The sequence below is a fragment of the Trichechus manatus genome, unplaced genomic scaffold (genome assembly GCF_000243295.1).
Source record: "Trichechus manatus latirostris isolate Lorelei unplaced genomic scaffold, TriManLat1.0 scaffold00010, whole genome shotgun sequence".
Classification (NCBI taxonomy): Eukaryota; Metazoa; Chordata; class Mammalia; order Sirenia; family Trichechidae; genus Trichechus; species Trichechus manatus.
This window is the reverse complement of record NW_004443946.1, coordinates 21,691,254-21,705,560: the sequence shown is the minus strand read 5'-3', so window position 1 is coordinate 21,705,560 and position 14,307 is coordinate 21,691,254. Positions and strand designations below refer to the sequence as shown.

General features: G+C 45.3%; 1 protein-coding gene across 1 annotated transcript in view; it reads right to left on the bottom strand.

The window, feature by feature from the left end:
- The window catches only part of GALNT16 (polypeptide N-acetylgalactosaminyltransferase 16), a 115,798-nt gene that overhangs the window by 15,609 nt on the left and 85,882 nt on the right, over positions 1 to 14,307 (bottom strand). The window contains exons 7-11 of the mRNA XM_004370980.1: positions 10,680 to 10,767; positions 8,533 to 8,617; positions 8,108 to 8,211; positions 2,120 to 2,246; positions 724 to 816 (exon numbers count right to left, since the gene is read on the bottom strand). Of these exons, the coding sequence (XP_004371037.1) occupies positions 724 to 816; positions 2,120 to 2,246; positions 8,108 to 8,211; positions 8,533 to 8,617; positions 10,680 to 10,767 (497 nt within the window). The remainder of the gene's footprint in view (positions 1 to 723; positions 817 to 2,119; positions 2,247 to 8,107; positions 8,212 to 8,532; positions 8,618 to 10,679; positions 10,768 to 14,307) is intronic.

Here is a 14,307-nt window from a genome sequence, read left to right as displayed (position 1 = left end):
AAAATCCTCACAACTGGACCAATAAGCAACATCATGATAAATGGAGAAATGATTGAAGTTGTCAAGGATTTCATTTTACTTGGATCCACAATCAACATCCAGAGAAACAGCAGTCAAGAAATCAAAAGATGCATTGCATTGGGCAAATATGCTGCAAAAGACCTCTTTAAAGTGTTGAAAAGCAAAGACGTCACCTTGAGGACTAAGGTGCGCCTGACCCAAGCCATGGTGTTTTCAATTACCTCATATGTGTGTGAAAGCTGGACAATGAATAAGGAAGACTGAAGAATTGACGCCTTTGAATTGTGGTGATGGCGAACAATATTGAATATACCATGGACTACCAAAAGAACGAACAAATCTGACTTGGAAGAAGTACAGCCAGAATGCTCCTAGAAGCAAGGGTGGCGAGACTACGTCTCACATACTTTGGACATGTTGTCAGGAGGGATCAGTCCCTGGAGAAGGATATCATGCTTGGTAGAGTAGAGGGTCAGTGAAAAAGAGGAAGACTCACAATGAGATGGCCTGACACAGAGGCTGCAATAATGGGCTCAGGCATAACAACGATTATGAGGATGGCATAGGACCGGGCCATGTTTTGTTCTGTTGTACATAGGGATAATATGAGTGGGAACCAACTCAATGGCACCTAACAACAATACAACAAGGTTGTGCTAACATGGGTGGGAGGAGGCCAACAGGGAAGCAGGAGGGGCCCACCTGCCAAAGGCCTTCCCGATGGCCGAGGGCCGGGCCTCATAATAGTACTGCTTGTATTCATCCATCCACACCTCTGCAGTGCGCTTGGTATTCCTAAAAGGAGAGGAAAGAGCAAAATAAAGTCACCAGGGAGTCAACAGGGTCAAGATCAAGATTAGCACTGTACAGTAGAAGGCGAGGAGAATCTCATGAGTGTATGCAAAACAATACTGATTTGGAGTGGCATGAATGAGTACAATCTGTTTGGAGGACAATCTGTCTACTCCCATCATCTTTGTAGGTATGTATATTCTTTGACTCTCCACTTCTAGGAATCTAGTCAAAGAAAATACCCACATCTGAGCACAACGGACATGTACAAGAATATTTGTTTAACAACACACTGGAGACAACATAAATGTCCATCACTAAGAGAGTGATTAATTACTTCCACATGTTGGAGTCCTAGGCAGCCTTGGAAAAGAATGCCACGGTTAGTATGCACTGACATGGAAGGATACATAAGTGTTGAGTGTAAAAGCAGCATGCTGCAGAGAAAATATATAGTATGACCCCATTTCTATAAAATGTGTCTCTCTATAAAATATATATGAACATGAATTGAAAGGCTTGGCATGATTAGCAGCAATCTATTAATAGTAGTTACTTCTGGAGAGACAAGTGGGATATGTAAGGATAAGACTGGGTAAAAGAGACTTTTCCTTTTTTCTTTATCTATAGCATAAGGAGTAAAAATATAAACAGATATATGTGTGTCTGTATATGTAACATATATCTTTACTACTTTAGTTTTTACAGTAAGCATGTACTACTTTTATAATTATAAAAACAGTAAAAATTGGGTGCAATGGGATGCAAAACGAAACAGTAGGCCACTTAGTTAGCTAGATGTGGGTAGCTGCTGCTCCTCACTCTACACACATAAGCACAGGCCTCACCAGGTTCAGAATCATCCTGATGAGGGGATGCTCGTGACAATTCCTCCCACCCACCCCTTGCCACCTCTGTTAGGAGAGTATGTCTTGGGGTGGTCTGCCAAGACCTCCTCACTTCCTCTTAAGACAGTGGGATGTGGGTGGGCAGATGCTTGACCAAGTCAGGGTTGGGACACTGGCACCTATGACCAGTACTTGGGGCTCAAGAAGCGGAGGGCAGTAATCAGTCAGTCACTTGGCTAGTTTCCCAAGAAAAAGACAAAGTCACGAGAGACCTAGTGGCAATACTTCTACCCCTAAAAGTACCTGGAATTCCAGGATGTGAGAACTGGGAGGGGGAAACTGAGGCCCAGAGAGGGGGAGTGGCTGCCTAAAATCACATGGTGAGTAACTGACAGAGCGAGGCTCTAAAACCTAGGAGGCCTGGCTCCTAATCCAGTGCTCTTTCAACTAGGACCTACCTGATGTAGGTGAGGGCATTGCCCTCAGGGAAGTTGTAGGGGTGCCGTTTCCTGAAGACGTGGCCCACCCGGCTGCAGGGGACAATCTCCAAGCTCCCACCGCACATCCACACCCTGAAGGAGAGTTCTGCAGGAGATGGCAGCTGTCAGGAGGGGAAGAGGGCCCCTGGCAAGTCCCCACTGAATGAAGGTGGGAAGGGGCAGGCTTCTCTTCTCTTTGGTGTCTCGTTGGAGACATGATGGGGTTGGAGCTCCTGGGCCTGTTTAAATGGGGTGCACTCACTCCTTGAATATGTTCCTGACTGCTCACCCCATGCATATGTGTGTGCATGAGCCCCCACCCCCACCCAACACACACTCCCCACATTTGAGCCCTGGGAGAGCAGTGAGAAAACCTCTGAGCGAACATCAGGACCATGAGTTAAAGGAAAACTGAACCAAACAGCAGCATCATTTCCCATCTCTGCCCAGAAAGCCCTGCCAGACATGAGCTAAGGAAGACATGTCTACTTGTCAGCCAACTCTGGGTGCCTGCAAGGTTGGAAAGCTACCAATCAAGCCACCGGATGCTCCAGCTGGTCTCTTTCTGGCTGGCCCCAGGCCTCCCTCTGGGCCCAGGTGGTCTCCATTTACAGGCTACCTGCTTGTCCTCTTCAGACATGCTTCCTTTGGATGGTGGTGGTAGAGCTGAAAGAACTTTTGCAGATTCCTGTGGCCCCTGGTAGTATCAGGAGATGCAAGAAGAGGCCATTCTGCTTCCCAGAAGTGGCCATCACAAATTACTCTCTCTGTTCTCCACCCACCGGTCACCATTTCTGGCAAGGATCCACCTTGGCAGCTGGCTGAACCTCACATGATCTCTTCCCGTTTCCTATTTCCTTTTATATTAACCCTATAGTTGGGCACTCTGTGACTTTAAAACACCTTCTTCCTGTCCCAGAAACTCCATACCACCTCCCTTTTTTTTAATTAAAAAAAAAAAGTTCTCTCATGGGTTCAGCCTTGGTCCCTTTGCCCACCCCCCTAGTTGGCTTCTTCTAGCCCTGGGTATACTTGTGGTCCTGGCCAGGTCTGGGGGTTCTCACCTGGCAGAGCTGGTCAGTGCTCTCCCAGTGACAAGCAAAGTGGGGAGGGAAGGAGGCAGGATAAGGCCCACCTCTGGCCAGCCTGTGTGTACCATGAGACCTCCAGGTGTGGTTCAGGAGCCAGGGCTGAATATTCAGCATATCAAACCCACATACAGGCTATGTTAGTGGGTTTCCCTAGTCTGCCCACAACCTGCCAGGGCTCTGTACTTCTCCAGGTCAGAGCTCTGCAGCTGGCCTCAGCAACTGAGGTTTACAAGTGGGGACAGACCCAGAGGACAGAAGATCTGCATACTGGTTCCATTTCTACCAGACTAACTTGTAACGCTAATTAAATCACTTCGTCCCACTTGGTCCATATTTTCCATACTGTTATTAGCTATTATTATTGTTATCATTGTCAACAATGACAACAACAATAGCTGTAACTATTACCAGCACCCATTTACCGAGCACTTACTATGTGCCGGAGTTCCTGGGTGGTGTAAACGGTTAATGCCCTTGGCAGATAACTGAAAAGTTAGAGGCCGGAGTCACCCAGAGGCGCCTTGATCTACTTCAGAAAAATCAGCCATTGAAAACCTTACAGAGAACAGTTCTACTCTGACACACATGGGGTCGCCATGAGTCATAGTTGTCTCAAAGGGAACCAGTACTGGCACTGTGTGCCATCCCTTTACATACGACGTCAATTTAATTCTCACAGCAACCATGTGAAGTCGGTATTATTATCCTCATGTTTCTTATAAGGACCATGAAACTCAAAGGCCTTAAATAATCTTTCCAAGATCACCCAAATACTAGATTGCAGAATTGCAATGTAAAGTTCACACTTTGTCTAGCAAGCTGCACTGTTTGAATCAGATTCTTTAGTTCCTTCAGCAGATTTTTACTAAGCACCTATTACATGCCATACACTGTTCTAGAACCCCTTATACTCTAGTGGAAGGAGGCAGGAGCTCAATAAAATAAGAAGAAATGTGATAAGAAACAGGAAAATGAGGAAGACGTGTAGTAAATCAGATGGTAATGAGTGCAGCAGAGAAAAGTTAAGCAGGACAGGGGCTGAAGAAGGCCAGTGGAGGGGGTACTAAATGTTAATTAGGCTGATGAGAGAGATATTCTCACTGACAAGGGAGCATTCAAGCTACAACCTGAAGGAGGTGAGGGAACTCAACCTGTGGCTATCAGGGGAAGAGTGCTCCAGGCAGAGGAAGCTGCAAGGGCAAAGACTCGGAGGTAAGAGCATGGCTGGCCAGTTCAAGGAGCAGCAAGGAGGCCAGTGCAGCCAGAGTGGGGTGACATAGGATGGGAGAAATAGGAGAGGAGGGCAGAGTTAATGGGGTGTGTCTTTTGAAGGGTGAGGAATGGGGGCAGATAGTGTAGGGCCTGGTGGCCAGTGTAATGACTTCTGCTTTTGCTCTGAGTGACATTGGAGCCCTTGCAAATTTTCAGCAGAGAAGTGATGTGATCTGACTATGTTTTAAAAGGATCCCTAAAGACAAACAACCCAGTTAAGAATGGGCAAAGGATTTGAACATTTCTCCAAGGAAGACATACAAATGGCCAACAAATACATGAAAAGATGCTCAACATCGTTAGTCATTTGCATTATGGAAATGCAAATCAAAACCACCATAAGATACCACTGCACACCCACCAAGATGGCTACAATTAAAAAAAGGAAAATAATAAGTATTGGAGAGGATGTGGAGAAACTGGAACCCTCATACACTGCTGGTGAGAATGTAAAATGGTGTAGCCACTGTGGAAAGCAGTTTGATGGTTCCTCAAAAAGTTAAACAGAATTACCACATGACCCAGCAACTCCATTCCGAGGTATATACCCTAAGGAGTTGAAAACAAGTATGCAAACAAATACTTGTACATGAATGTTCATGTCAGCACTATTCACATCAGTCAAAAGGTGGAAATAACTCAAATGTCCATCAACTGATGAACGCATAGACAAAATGTGGTATATACTAACAATGGAATATTGTTCAGCCATAAGAAGGAACGAGGTACTGACGCCTGCTACAATGTGGATGAACCTTGAAAACTTTATGCTGAGTGAAAGAAGCCAGACACAAAAGATCACATAATGTGATTGCATTTATATAAAATAACCAGAATAGGTAAATCCATGGAGACAGAAAGTGGATTGGTGGTTGCCGGGGGCTGTGGGGAAGGGGAATAGGGAGTGACTCCTTATTGGATATAGAGTTTTCTTTTGGGGGTGATGAAAATGTGTTGGAAGTAGAGGTGGTGGTTGCACAACAATATGAATGTACTAAATGCCACTGAATTGTACCCTTTAAAATGACTGATTTTATGTTATGTGAATTTCACCTCAACTGAAAAAAAAAAAAAAATGGATCCTTAATGTGAAACCCAAGGTTTTCACATTTGCCACCCCACTCAAGCTGGCTTTTGGGCTCCTGGGTTTGGATCTCTTGGGGGACACAGGAATGAGATTCAGTTTGTGCATCTCCTTTTCTTCAACAAAGGAATAAAATGAAAGGCTCAAACCCACCAGTGGCGGGAGTCTCACAGCTCAAAACCGGTCCGAGCAGCTGAATGTCTGACTGAACACCACGGCTAGCCTAGAAATTACTTTGAATTTCTGATAAGAAACAAAACCTTCCCCAGAACCACTCCAGAGTTCACTTTAAAGTTCCCCAACCACAGTGCCCTCGCCTCAGGTGGAGTTTGAAGTTGGCTATTTGATCATTTACTGTTTCTCTGTCGGGTCCAGCCTTAGAGAAAAGGCCTCAGGATGCAGTGAAGGAGAGACTGGTAGTTTCCCATCCTTGCAATTCTTTACAGGAAACCAGTTTTGCCAAAGCTCCCTTCAGGCTGAGACTAGGACACAAAGGAGGTCACTAAGGCCCAAAACACATGAAAGGGGGTTGGAACGGAAGGGTCACTGCGTCCCAGTTCCCAGGATTTATGCCTCAAGCCTCTAAATGCCTGCCTGGAAACGGTTTCCAAGAGTAAGTTGCAAAGGGGGAGAAAACTCAATGCTTATTTCCACTATGGTGGGTTGTGAGTTGGGATCAGGCCTGGCTTAGGTCCCACTGCTTATCTGTTTCCTGATCAGAGAGAAAGGAAAAAGAGTCTTCCTGCTCCCAACAGCTTCTCAGAAACACAGACTTTGACTTTGATAATATCCCACAACACTTAAGCTGTTCTGGCAAAGGAGCTACAGACATGGAGTTTCCTGACTGAAACTCGGTTTTCCCATCTGTCAAATGGGTGAGATACCACCAGCCCTACTTCTTTCACAAGGAACCTGGGCAGGATGAAAAAGGAAACAGCGGGAAAGCACTGAGTCCACTCTGACAGCAAGAACAGGCTCTGGTATTTTATAGGCCACAAAGAACCTTCGGGCTCACTCTTTCGCCTTCTCTACCTTGCTCTGTACTTGGGAGGCTGTTGTGGGGGCTGCATCCCTGGGTTTCCCTCGGGCTGACAGGTTCAGCCAGTAGGAGGGACCAGCAGGAGATCAGAGGGAGAAGAGAGTAAGGGTATTTATCCCCCCGGCACCCTCTACCTGGGCATCACAAGCTGGCTGTACACGCCCTCTCCTGTAAGGACTCCTGTTAGGGGCCCTCGCCACACAGCTTATGCAGACCTAGGGGTGGCTCGACTTCCTGTGATCACCAGCCCCACCCAGTAGTACACTATCTCTTATGGTTCCCTATTCCTGCCACCACCATGTAAATAGGCCGTCTAGTAAGCCCTCCTCAAAGTGCCCACGTTGGGTACAGTCTGTCTCCTGCCAAGACACTTGCTGATACACACACTGTATTGAACCTAACCCTTACCAGCAACCCTGGGAGATGTGTGCTCTTCACTTCCCATTTTGCAAATGAAACAGATTCAAAAAGGTTGACTGACTTAACCAAAGATATCACACACTGGAGTCCCGGCTCCAACCCATCCCGTTGCCTTTCCATAGTGCCACGTGGCCCTTGAGTGACGTGCTGAGGTGTGTGTGTGTGTGTGTGTGTGTGTGTGTGTGTGTGTGTCGGGGGCAGCAAACCCAGCTCCAGCCTTCTCTAGGTCCCTACTGAAACATTTTGCCCCAGTTTCTGTCTCCTCATGGCTGCCTAAGCTTCCCTCTCCTGGGTCTTGCGGGTTCCTTATGGTATCATGGGTAACGGTGATAGCTGCGAGCACAGGCCATGTATTTTAGCTCATTATCTCATTTAGTACTTTTAACAACCTTTTAAGGAAACTGAGGCTTACGGAGGCTTTCACTTGCCTAGGGCCAAACAGCTTGTAGGTGGTAGGATTCAGATTTGCCCTCAGGCCATCTGACCCTATTGCTTACACCAACCACCATCCTCTACTGCCCACTTCCCAGCCTTTCTGCTAACAAGCAGAAGTAGGGTAGGGAGGAGGCCGCACGTTTAAGCTGCAGTCCATGTTACAGTCTGCATGTTCGTCCACACACATGTGGCCACATGCTCCGCCTGAGCACCTAAATCCCTTTGCTTACTAGCTGTGTGGCTCTGGACAAATCACTTAGCCTCTCTGTGCCTCAATTTCTTTATCTGTAAAATGGAGATAATAATAGTACTTATAATAATAGTAGTTACATTATTATTAGGGTCCTTGTGAGGATTAAATGAGTTAATATGCATAAATTCCTAAGAACAGAGTCTCATGCATAGAAAGTATTCAGTCAGGGTTACCTGTTATCACTACAGTGAAACCTGTGAGACCCGAAACTCGATAGAACTGCCTTCTTTGTCTGGGTTTAACAGGGTGCAGTCTTACCACTTTTCTATCAGTCATTTTAGTGGAAAAAATTTGAGTTTTCCTTCTCTGACAGGTTTCCTCCTTATAAAAGTTCTGGCTTTCGCAGGTTTTACTGTATTATTTCCCAACTTACCAAAATTCTCTCCTCCCCAGATGTCCATCTGGGCATCATACTTCCCCAAGTGGTTAAACCAGGACTTGTCGATCACGAAGATTCCTCCAGCTATGACAGGCGTCCTGGGAGCAGGAAAGGAAGAAGGCAATGCATGGAATCTAGAAGCAGGAGCCCCTTTAGACAGCCCCAAGACCCAAGGCCGTTTGCCCCAGAATCCCCTGCTTGCAGTGTCCTTGGGGCAGGATATCTGGCCAGCCCCCTGGCCCCTCATAACTGTTCCTATGGCCTCTGTCCTCTCTGTCCCTGGAGACAGGGCTCAAAGGCCCAGAACAGAGTCAGCACTTAGACTGTGCACCCTCAGGAGCCCCAGGTGTCTGATATGGCCTTCCAGGAACCACCTAGGCCTCTGAACCAAGGAAGAAAGTACCCATAGCAGCCCTGACCTTATAGGCCTGGTGGGGTCTGTCCGGCTCATCTTCTGCTCAAGAGGGATCTGCTCCCACTTGAAATGTAGGCTCCAGTCGAATCCTAAGGGACAGAGCAGGTTGAAGACGGGACTCAGGGCAGAGCCCCTTGGGGCTGTTCACTCCCCTCACTCCACCACCCCTCAGTCTCTCTTGATTAGAGTCCCGGCTTGCAGGGGACCCTGCACTCTCCATGTAGCCGTTTCCTTTTTCAGAATGAGACAAGTCCCTGACCTCATGGAGTTTGCAATCTAGTGGGCAAGAATGAAACAACAGAGATATATAAACAAATGGATAATGTGTCAGTTAGGGGTAATAAGTGTTAAAAATAATAATAATAAAGGAGAGGTGTCCATGCTATTTGAGAAAGAGTAATCAGGAAAGGCTCTCTGATGAGCTGAAGTTAAAGACCTGAATGAAGGATGGATCCATGCATAGACCTGGGGAAACAAAATACTGGCAGAAAGATCAGCAGGTGCAAAGGCCTTGAGATGATTTCCCAAAGAGGAAATGCCTGGCTCCCTTTAGAACCCCACACAAGGGATCTAACTAATGTCTGTGTCCATTTATTAGGAGTCCAAGCCCCAAATGGGAAACCCACTATGCCACTAACTCCCAGCAGCAAATTCTCTAGAGCAGCACTTTCCGATAGAACTTTCTGCAATGATGGAAATGTTCTATATCTGTGCTGTTCAATATGGTAGCCACTGACCTTATTTAATAAGGAGCCCTGGTGTCGCAACGGTTAAATGCTCAGCTGTTAACCAAAAGGTTGTCAGTTCAAACCCACCCAGCAGCTCTGTGGGAGAAAGACCTGGTAATCTGCTCGCATAATGATTACAGCCCAGAAAACCCTATGGGGCAGTCTACTCTGTCACATGGGGTCACTCTGAGTTGAACAACAATAACAACCTTATTGAGCTATTGGGCGCTTGAAATGTGGCTAGTATGACTAAGGGACTGTATTTTTAAATTTATTTAATTAATTTAAATAACCAAATGTGGCTAATTGTCCACTCTTTGGAACAGTGCAGCTCTTGTGTCTAGACTAGAGCTTTCCAAAAGAAATACAATGCAAGCCACAAATATGAGCCCCATATATAATTTTAAGTTTTCTAGTAGCCACATCAAAAAGTAAAAAGAACACATGGAAGCAATTTTAATAATATATTTAAAGCCAATATATCCAAAATATTATCATTTGAACATGTAATCAATATAAAAATTCCTAATAAGGCATTTTACACTCATCCTAAGTCTTTGAAAGCTGGTGTGTATTTTATATCTGCAGCGTATCTCGATTCAGACAAGCCACAGTTCTAGAGCTCAGCAGCTAAATGTGGCTTGTTGCTAGCTGCCATCGAGTCAGCCCCCAACTTGACCCCATGAACAATAGAACGAAACTGCCATCCACATGATTGGTTGAGCATAAGACTGTTGTAATCCATAGGGTTTTCATGGACTAGTTTTTGGAAGTAGATCACTAGCCTTTTCTTCCTAGTCTGTCTTAGTCTAGAAGTTCTGCTAAAACCTGTTTAGCATCATAGCAACACAGAAGCCTCCACTGACAGATAGGTGGTAGCTGCACATAAGGTGCATTGGCTGGAAATTGACCCTGGGTCTCCTGTGTGGAAGGTGAGAATTCTACCACTGAACCACCACTGCCTCTTCAAATGTCGCTAATAGCTACCATATTAGACAGCCCAGTTCTAGACCTTTCCCAGGGTGTATATGCTAAAATTCATGTCAGGTTATGAACTACAAGGCTGAGGATTCCCCTTCTCCCACCCCCAAGACAGCTGTGACATCATGCCCTTCGGCAGGGATTTGTGGCCATGGTCCCTGAGCCGGCAGCATTCGGGAAGGACGTGTCAATGCTGGGGACGAGGACTGGAGACTAGCCATGTCTCTGTCATTGATGGCATCAGGATCTTGCAACTGCCAGTTCTAGCCCTTTGTCTGCATCCTAGGTCTCCACTCAATCCTTCTTCATTTTCTCCTTGGAGGTAAGGGCTGTGTGGGGCTCTCTGGCACAGTTGGGACAAAGAGTACCAAGCCAGGGCCTTTGCCTGCCCTCATCTGCCTCTCTTCGGGTCTAAAGACCCTCCACAGGGAGCAGGACCCACCTCCTCGAAGGTCAGCAGATGCTGCAAGGTAGGCAAAATTATCCAGACTGATGACATCAATGATGGGGCTCACCACGCGGGTGTGGTCCTAGGAGAGGAGACACAAGATGGGTGAGGCCAGAGGCTCCTCTGTGAAGAAAGGCCCAGCCACCTGCCCTGGGAAGAAGCTCTCTCTGAGGCACTGGCCCTCGCCACTTCCTGCAGGACATTCCTAAGGCCGCCCCAGAACCCTGGCAGGTTCCTAGAAGCTGTCCCGCACCACCACACACAGGCTCCTTGGAAGTCCCACCTGGATCCCATGGGCACACAAGCTCTCTCAGCCTCTTCCTCTCACATCGTGTTGAGTCGTGCTGGGATCTCACCTCCTCAGTGAAGCTCTCCTTGACTGCTGCAGGCTGAAGGGATTTCTCCTTCCTTTAAACTGCTCTCACAATTATAGTCTAGACAATTCCTGGGACACGTGTTGTCTGAGGTGGCTCTTCTGTTGCCGCTTTGAACTATTTTATTGATTATCATTTATCTTTGTTTGGGTTGAGTCTTCCCAACTGGACCACCAGCAGCTTGACTGCAGGGACCCTGTGGTCCTAGTGTTACCTGGGTGCCATTACTCTCATGCCACATCCACCTCAAGGTCAGACTTGCCGCTCCCTTCATCACCTTCCAGGACACAAATCCAGCTCCAAAACATTGGTGAGTAATGTTGATTTTACCAAAGGTTTCTTCGGTGGGGGGAGGGTATATGTGTATGTGTTTGATTATGTCATATACCACACAGCAAAACTTAATCCCCCTTTCATTAGTCCTCCCTTCTCTCTCCTTCCATGGAGGAACACAGAACAGAGCCTCTTCTTTGTCTCTTCTCTTTCTCACTCTGATGCCCAAATCTTTTTGTCTGAAACTTGGTATTCAGCTCTTACCCTCAGCTCACACACCTTCTCAAGACAACGAAAGCCTTAGGGATGGGGGTGGCTGATCGTCAGACACCGTCTGTGTTCCTCACAGTTCTCCAGGGGGCCTCGCCTCATCCTTTTCATAGGCGTTTTTTTAATTGAGATAGAATTCTCGTACCATAAATTTCACTATTTTACAGTATATAATCCAGTGTTTAGGGTATTCACAAGGTTGTGTAACCATCACCACTGTTTAATTCCAGAACATCTATCTAATTCCCCCCCCCCAGCCCTCTCTGCTTTTCACCACCCCAAAAAAGAAATCTCACACCCATTAGCAGTCATTCCCCCATTCTCTCCTTTTCCCTGGAAAACACTTATCTACTGTTTTGAATTTGAGTCTACAAATCTCTATGAATTTGCCTATTCTGGACATTTCATATAAATGGAATCATGTACCACTTTCGTGCTCTATATATGTGGTCTTTCATGTCTGGTTTTTTTTTTTTCCTTACCATGTTTTCAAGGTTCATCCATGTTGTAGCAGGTATCAATACTTCATTCTTTTTTAAAGACTGAATAATATTCCATTATATGGATATACCACATTTTGTTTATCCATTCATTAGCTGAAGTACATTCTGGTTGTTTCCACTCTTTGGCTATTATGAAAAATGCTGTTCTGAACACCCATGTACAGATTTTTATGTGAATATATGTTTTCAATTCTCTTGAGTATATATGTAGGAGTAGAATTTCTGGGTCATATTGTAATTCTATGTTTACTTTTTTTTATTGCGCATTAAGTGAAAGTTTACAGAGCAAATTAGTTTCCCATTCAATAGTTTGTACATAAAGTGTTTCATGACCTTAGTTTCATTCCCCACAATGTGTCAGTACTCTCCCCATTTCCACTCTGGGTTCCCCATTTCCTTTCATCCTGATTTTCTAGCACTTTCTGCCTTCTCACCTTTGCTTTTGGGCAGGTATTGATTGCCCTTTTGATCTAGTGTAATTGATTGTTCTAAGGAGTAGTTCCTCTCTGGTGTTATTTTTTATCTTAAGTGCTTACCTATTGTTGGGCTGGGAGGAGGTCTCCGGGATGGCTTCAGTTTCAGGTTAGAAGGGTGTCTTAGGGCTATAGTCTTGGGGGTTCCTCCAGTGTCCATCAGACCAGCAAGCCTGGTCCTATTTGTGGATTTGATTTTTTGTTATACAATTTTCTCCCACTCTGCCTGGGACCCTCTGCTGTAATCCCAGTCAGAGCAGTTGGTAGTGGTAGGCGGGCACCATCTAGTTCTGGTCACAGGGTCATGTAGGCTGTGGTTCATGTAGTCCATTAGTCCTTTGGACTGATTTCTCCCTTGAGTCCTTGGTTTACCTCACTTTCCTTTGTTCCGGACGGGAAGAGACCAATAGTTGTATCTTAGATGGCTGCTGGCAAGCTTTTAAGACCCAGATGCTACTCACCAAGTAGGATGCAGAACATTGTCTTTATGAACTATGTCATGCCAATTGACGTAGACTTCCCCCGAGTCTATGGTCCTTTGTCTTCCAGCCTAGGAACTTCAACCTGTGAGGTGTTTGGTTATACCTAAGAGGTTTCCCTGACTACCACTTGTGTGCTCTATATGAGCTGCACCTACAGTCATGTATGTAGAAATATCCCCCACCAAACTTATATCTACCTGTTCATCCATTCATAAATTATTGTTTGTTAATACTATTGGTGCAGGATTGTCTATGCTATAGTAGTTACCGTAGTTTCCCTTTATTCTTGCGTTCCTCTCAGTGTACTCTCTTGCCTTTGTCATATTGTGCTGACTTCCCCCATATTATGTATTGCCTTTCCCGTCACCAATATTAACTTCTGTCTTCTATCTAATTGGTAATTTTTCCTTCCTCCCTGTCCCATCCCTGGTAACCATCAAAGAATGTTTTTTTCTTTTTTTCCTGTGTATAAACCTTTTGTTGTTACTTTATAATAGTGGTCTTACACAACATTTGTCCTTTTGTAATTGCTTTATTTCACTCAGCATAATGTCCTCCAAATTCATCCATGTTGTGAGATGTTTCAGGGATTCATCATTATCCTTTATCGTTGTGTAGTATTCCACTGTGTGTATGTACCACAGTCTGTTTGGGTTGAGTCTTCCCGACTGGACCACCATTCATCTGTTGATGGGCCCTTTCCATCTTTTTGCTATTGTGAATAATGCTGCAACCAACATGGGTGTGTATATGTCTGTTCGTGTCATGGCTTTTATTTCTTTAGGGTATATGCCTGGGAATGGAATATCTTTACTTTTTTTGAGAAACTGTTTTCCAAAGTGGCAGCATCATTTGATATTCCCACCAGCAGTGTATGAAGGTTCCAATTTCTCCACATCCTTGTCAACACTTGTTATTGCCCATCTTTTTTTGTTTTTGTTGTGGTAAAATAAATGTCACAAAAATTTTGCTGTTTCAATCAGTCTTAAGTGTATTGTCCATCTTTTGATTATAGGCATCCTAAAGGGTGTGAAGTGGTATCTCATTGTCGTTTTGATTTGCATTTCCCTACTGAGTAATGATGTTGAGCATCTTTGCATGTGCTTATTGGCCATTTGTATATCTTCCTTGGAGAAATGTCTATTCAAATCCTTTGCCCATTTTTAAATTGAGTCATTTGTCTTTTTATTGTTGAGTTGTAATTGCCTCATCCTTTCCTGCCATCTGTCGAAATCCTCGCTATTCTA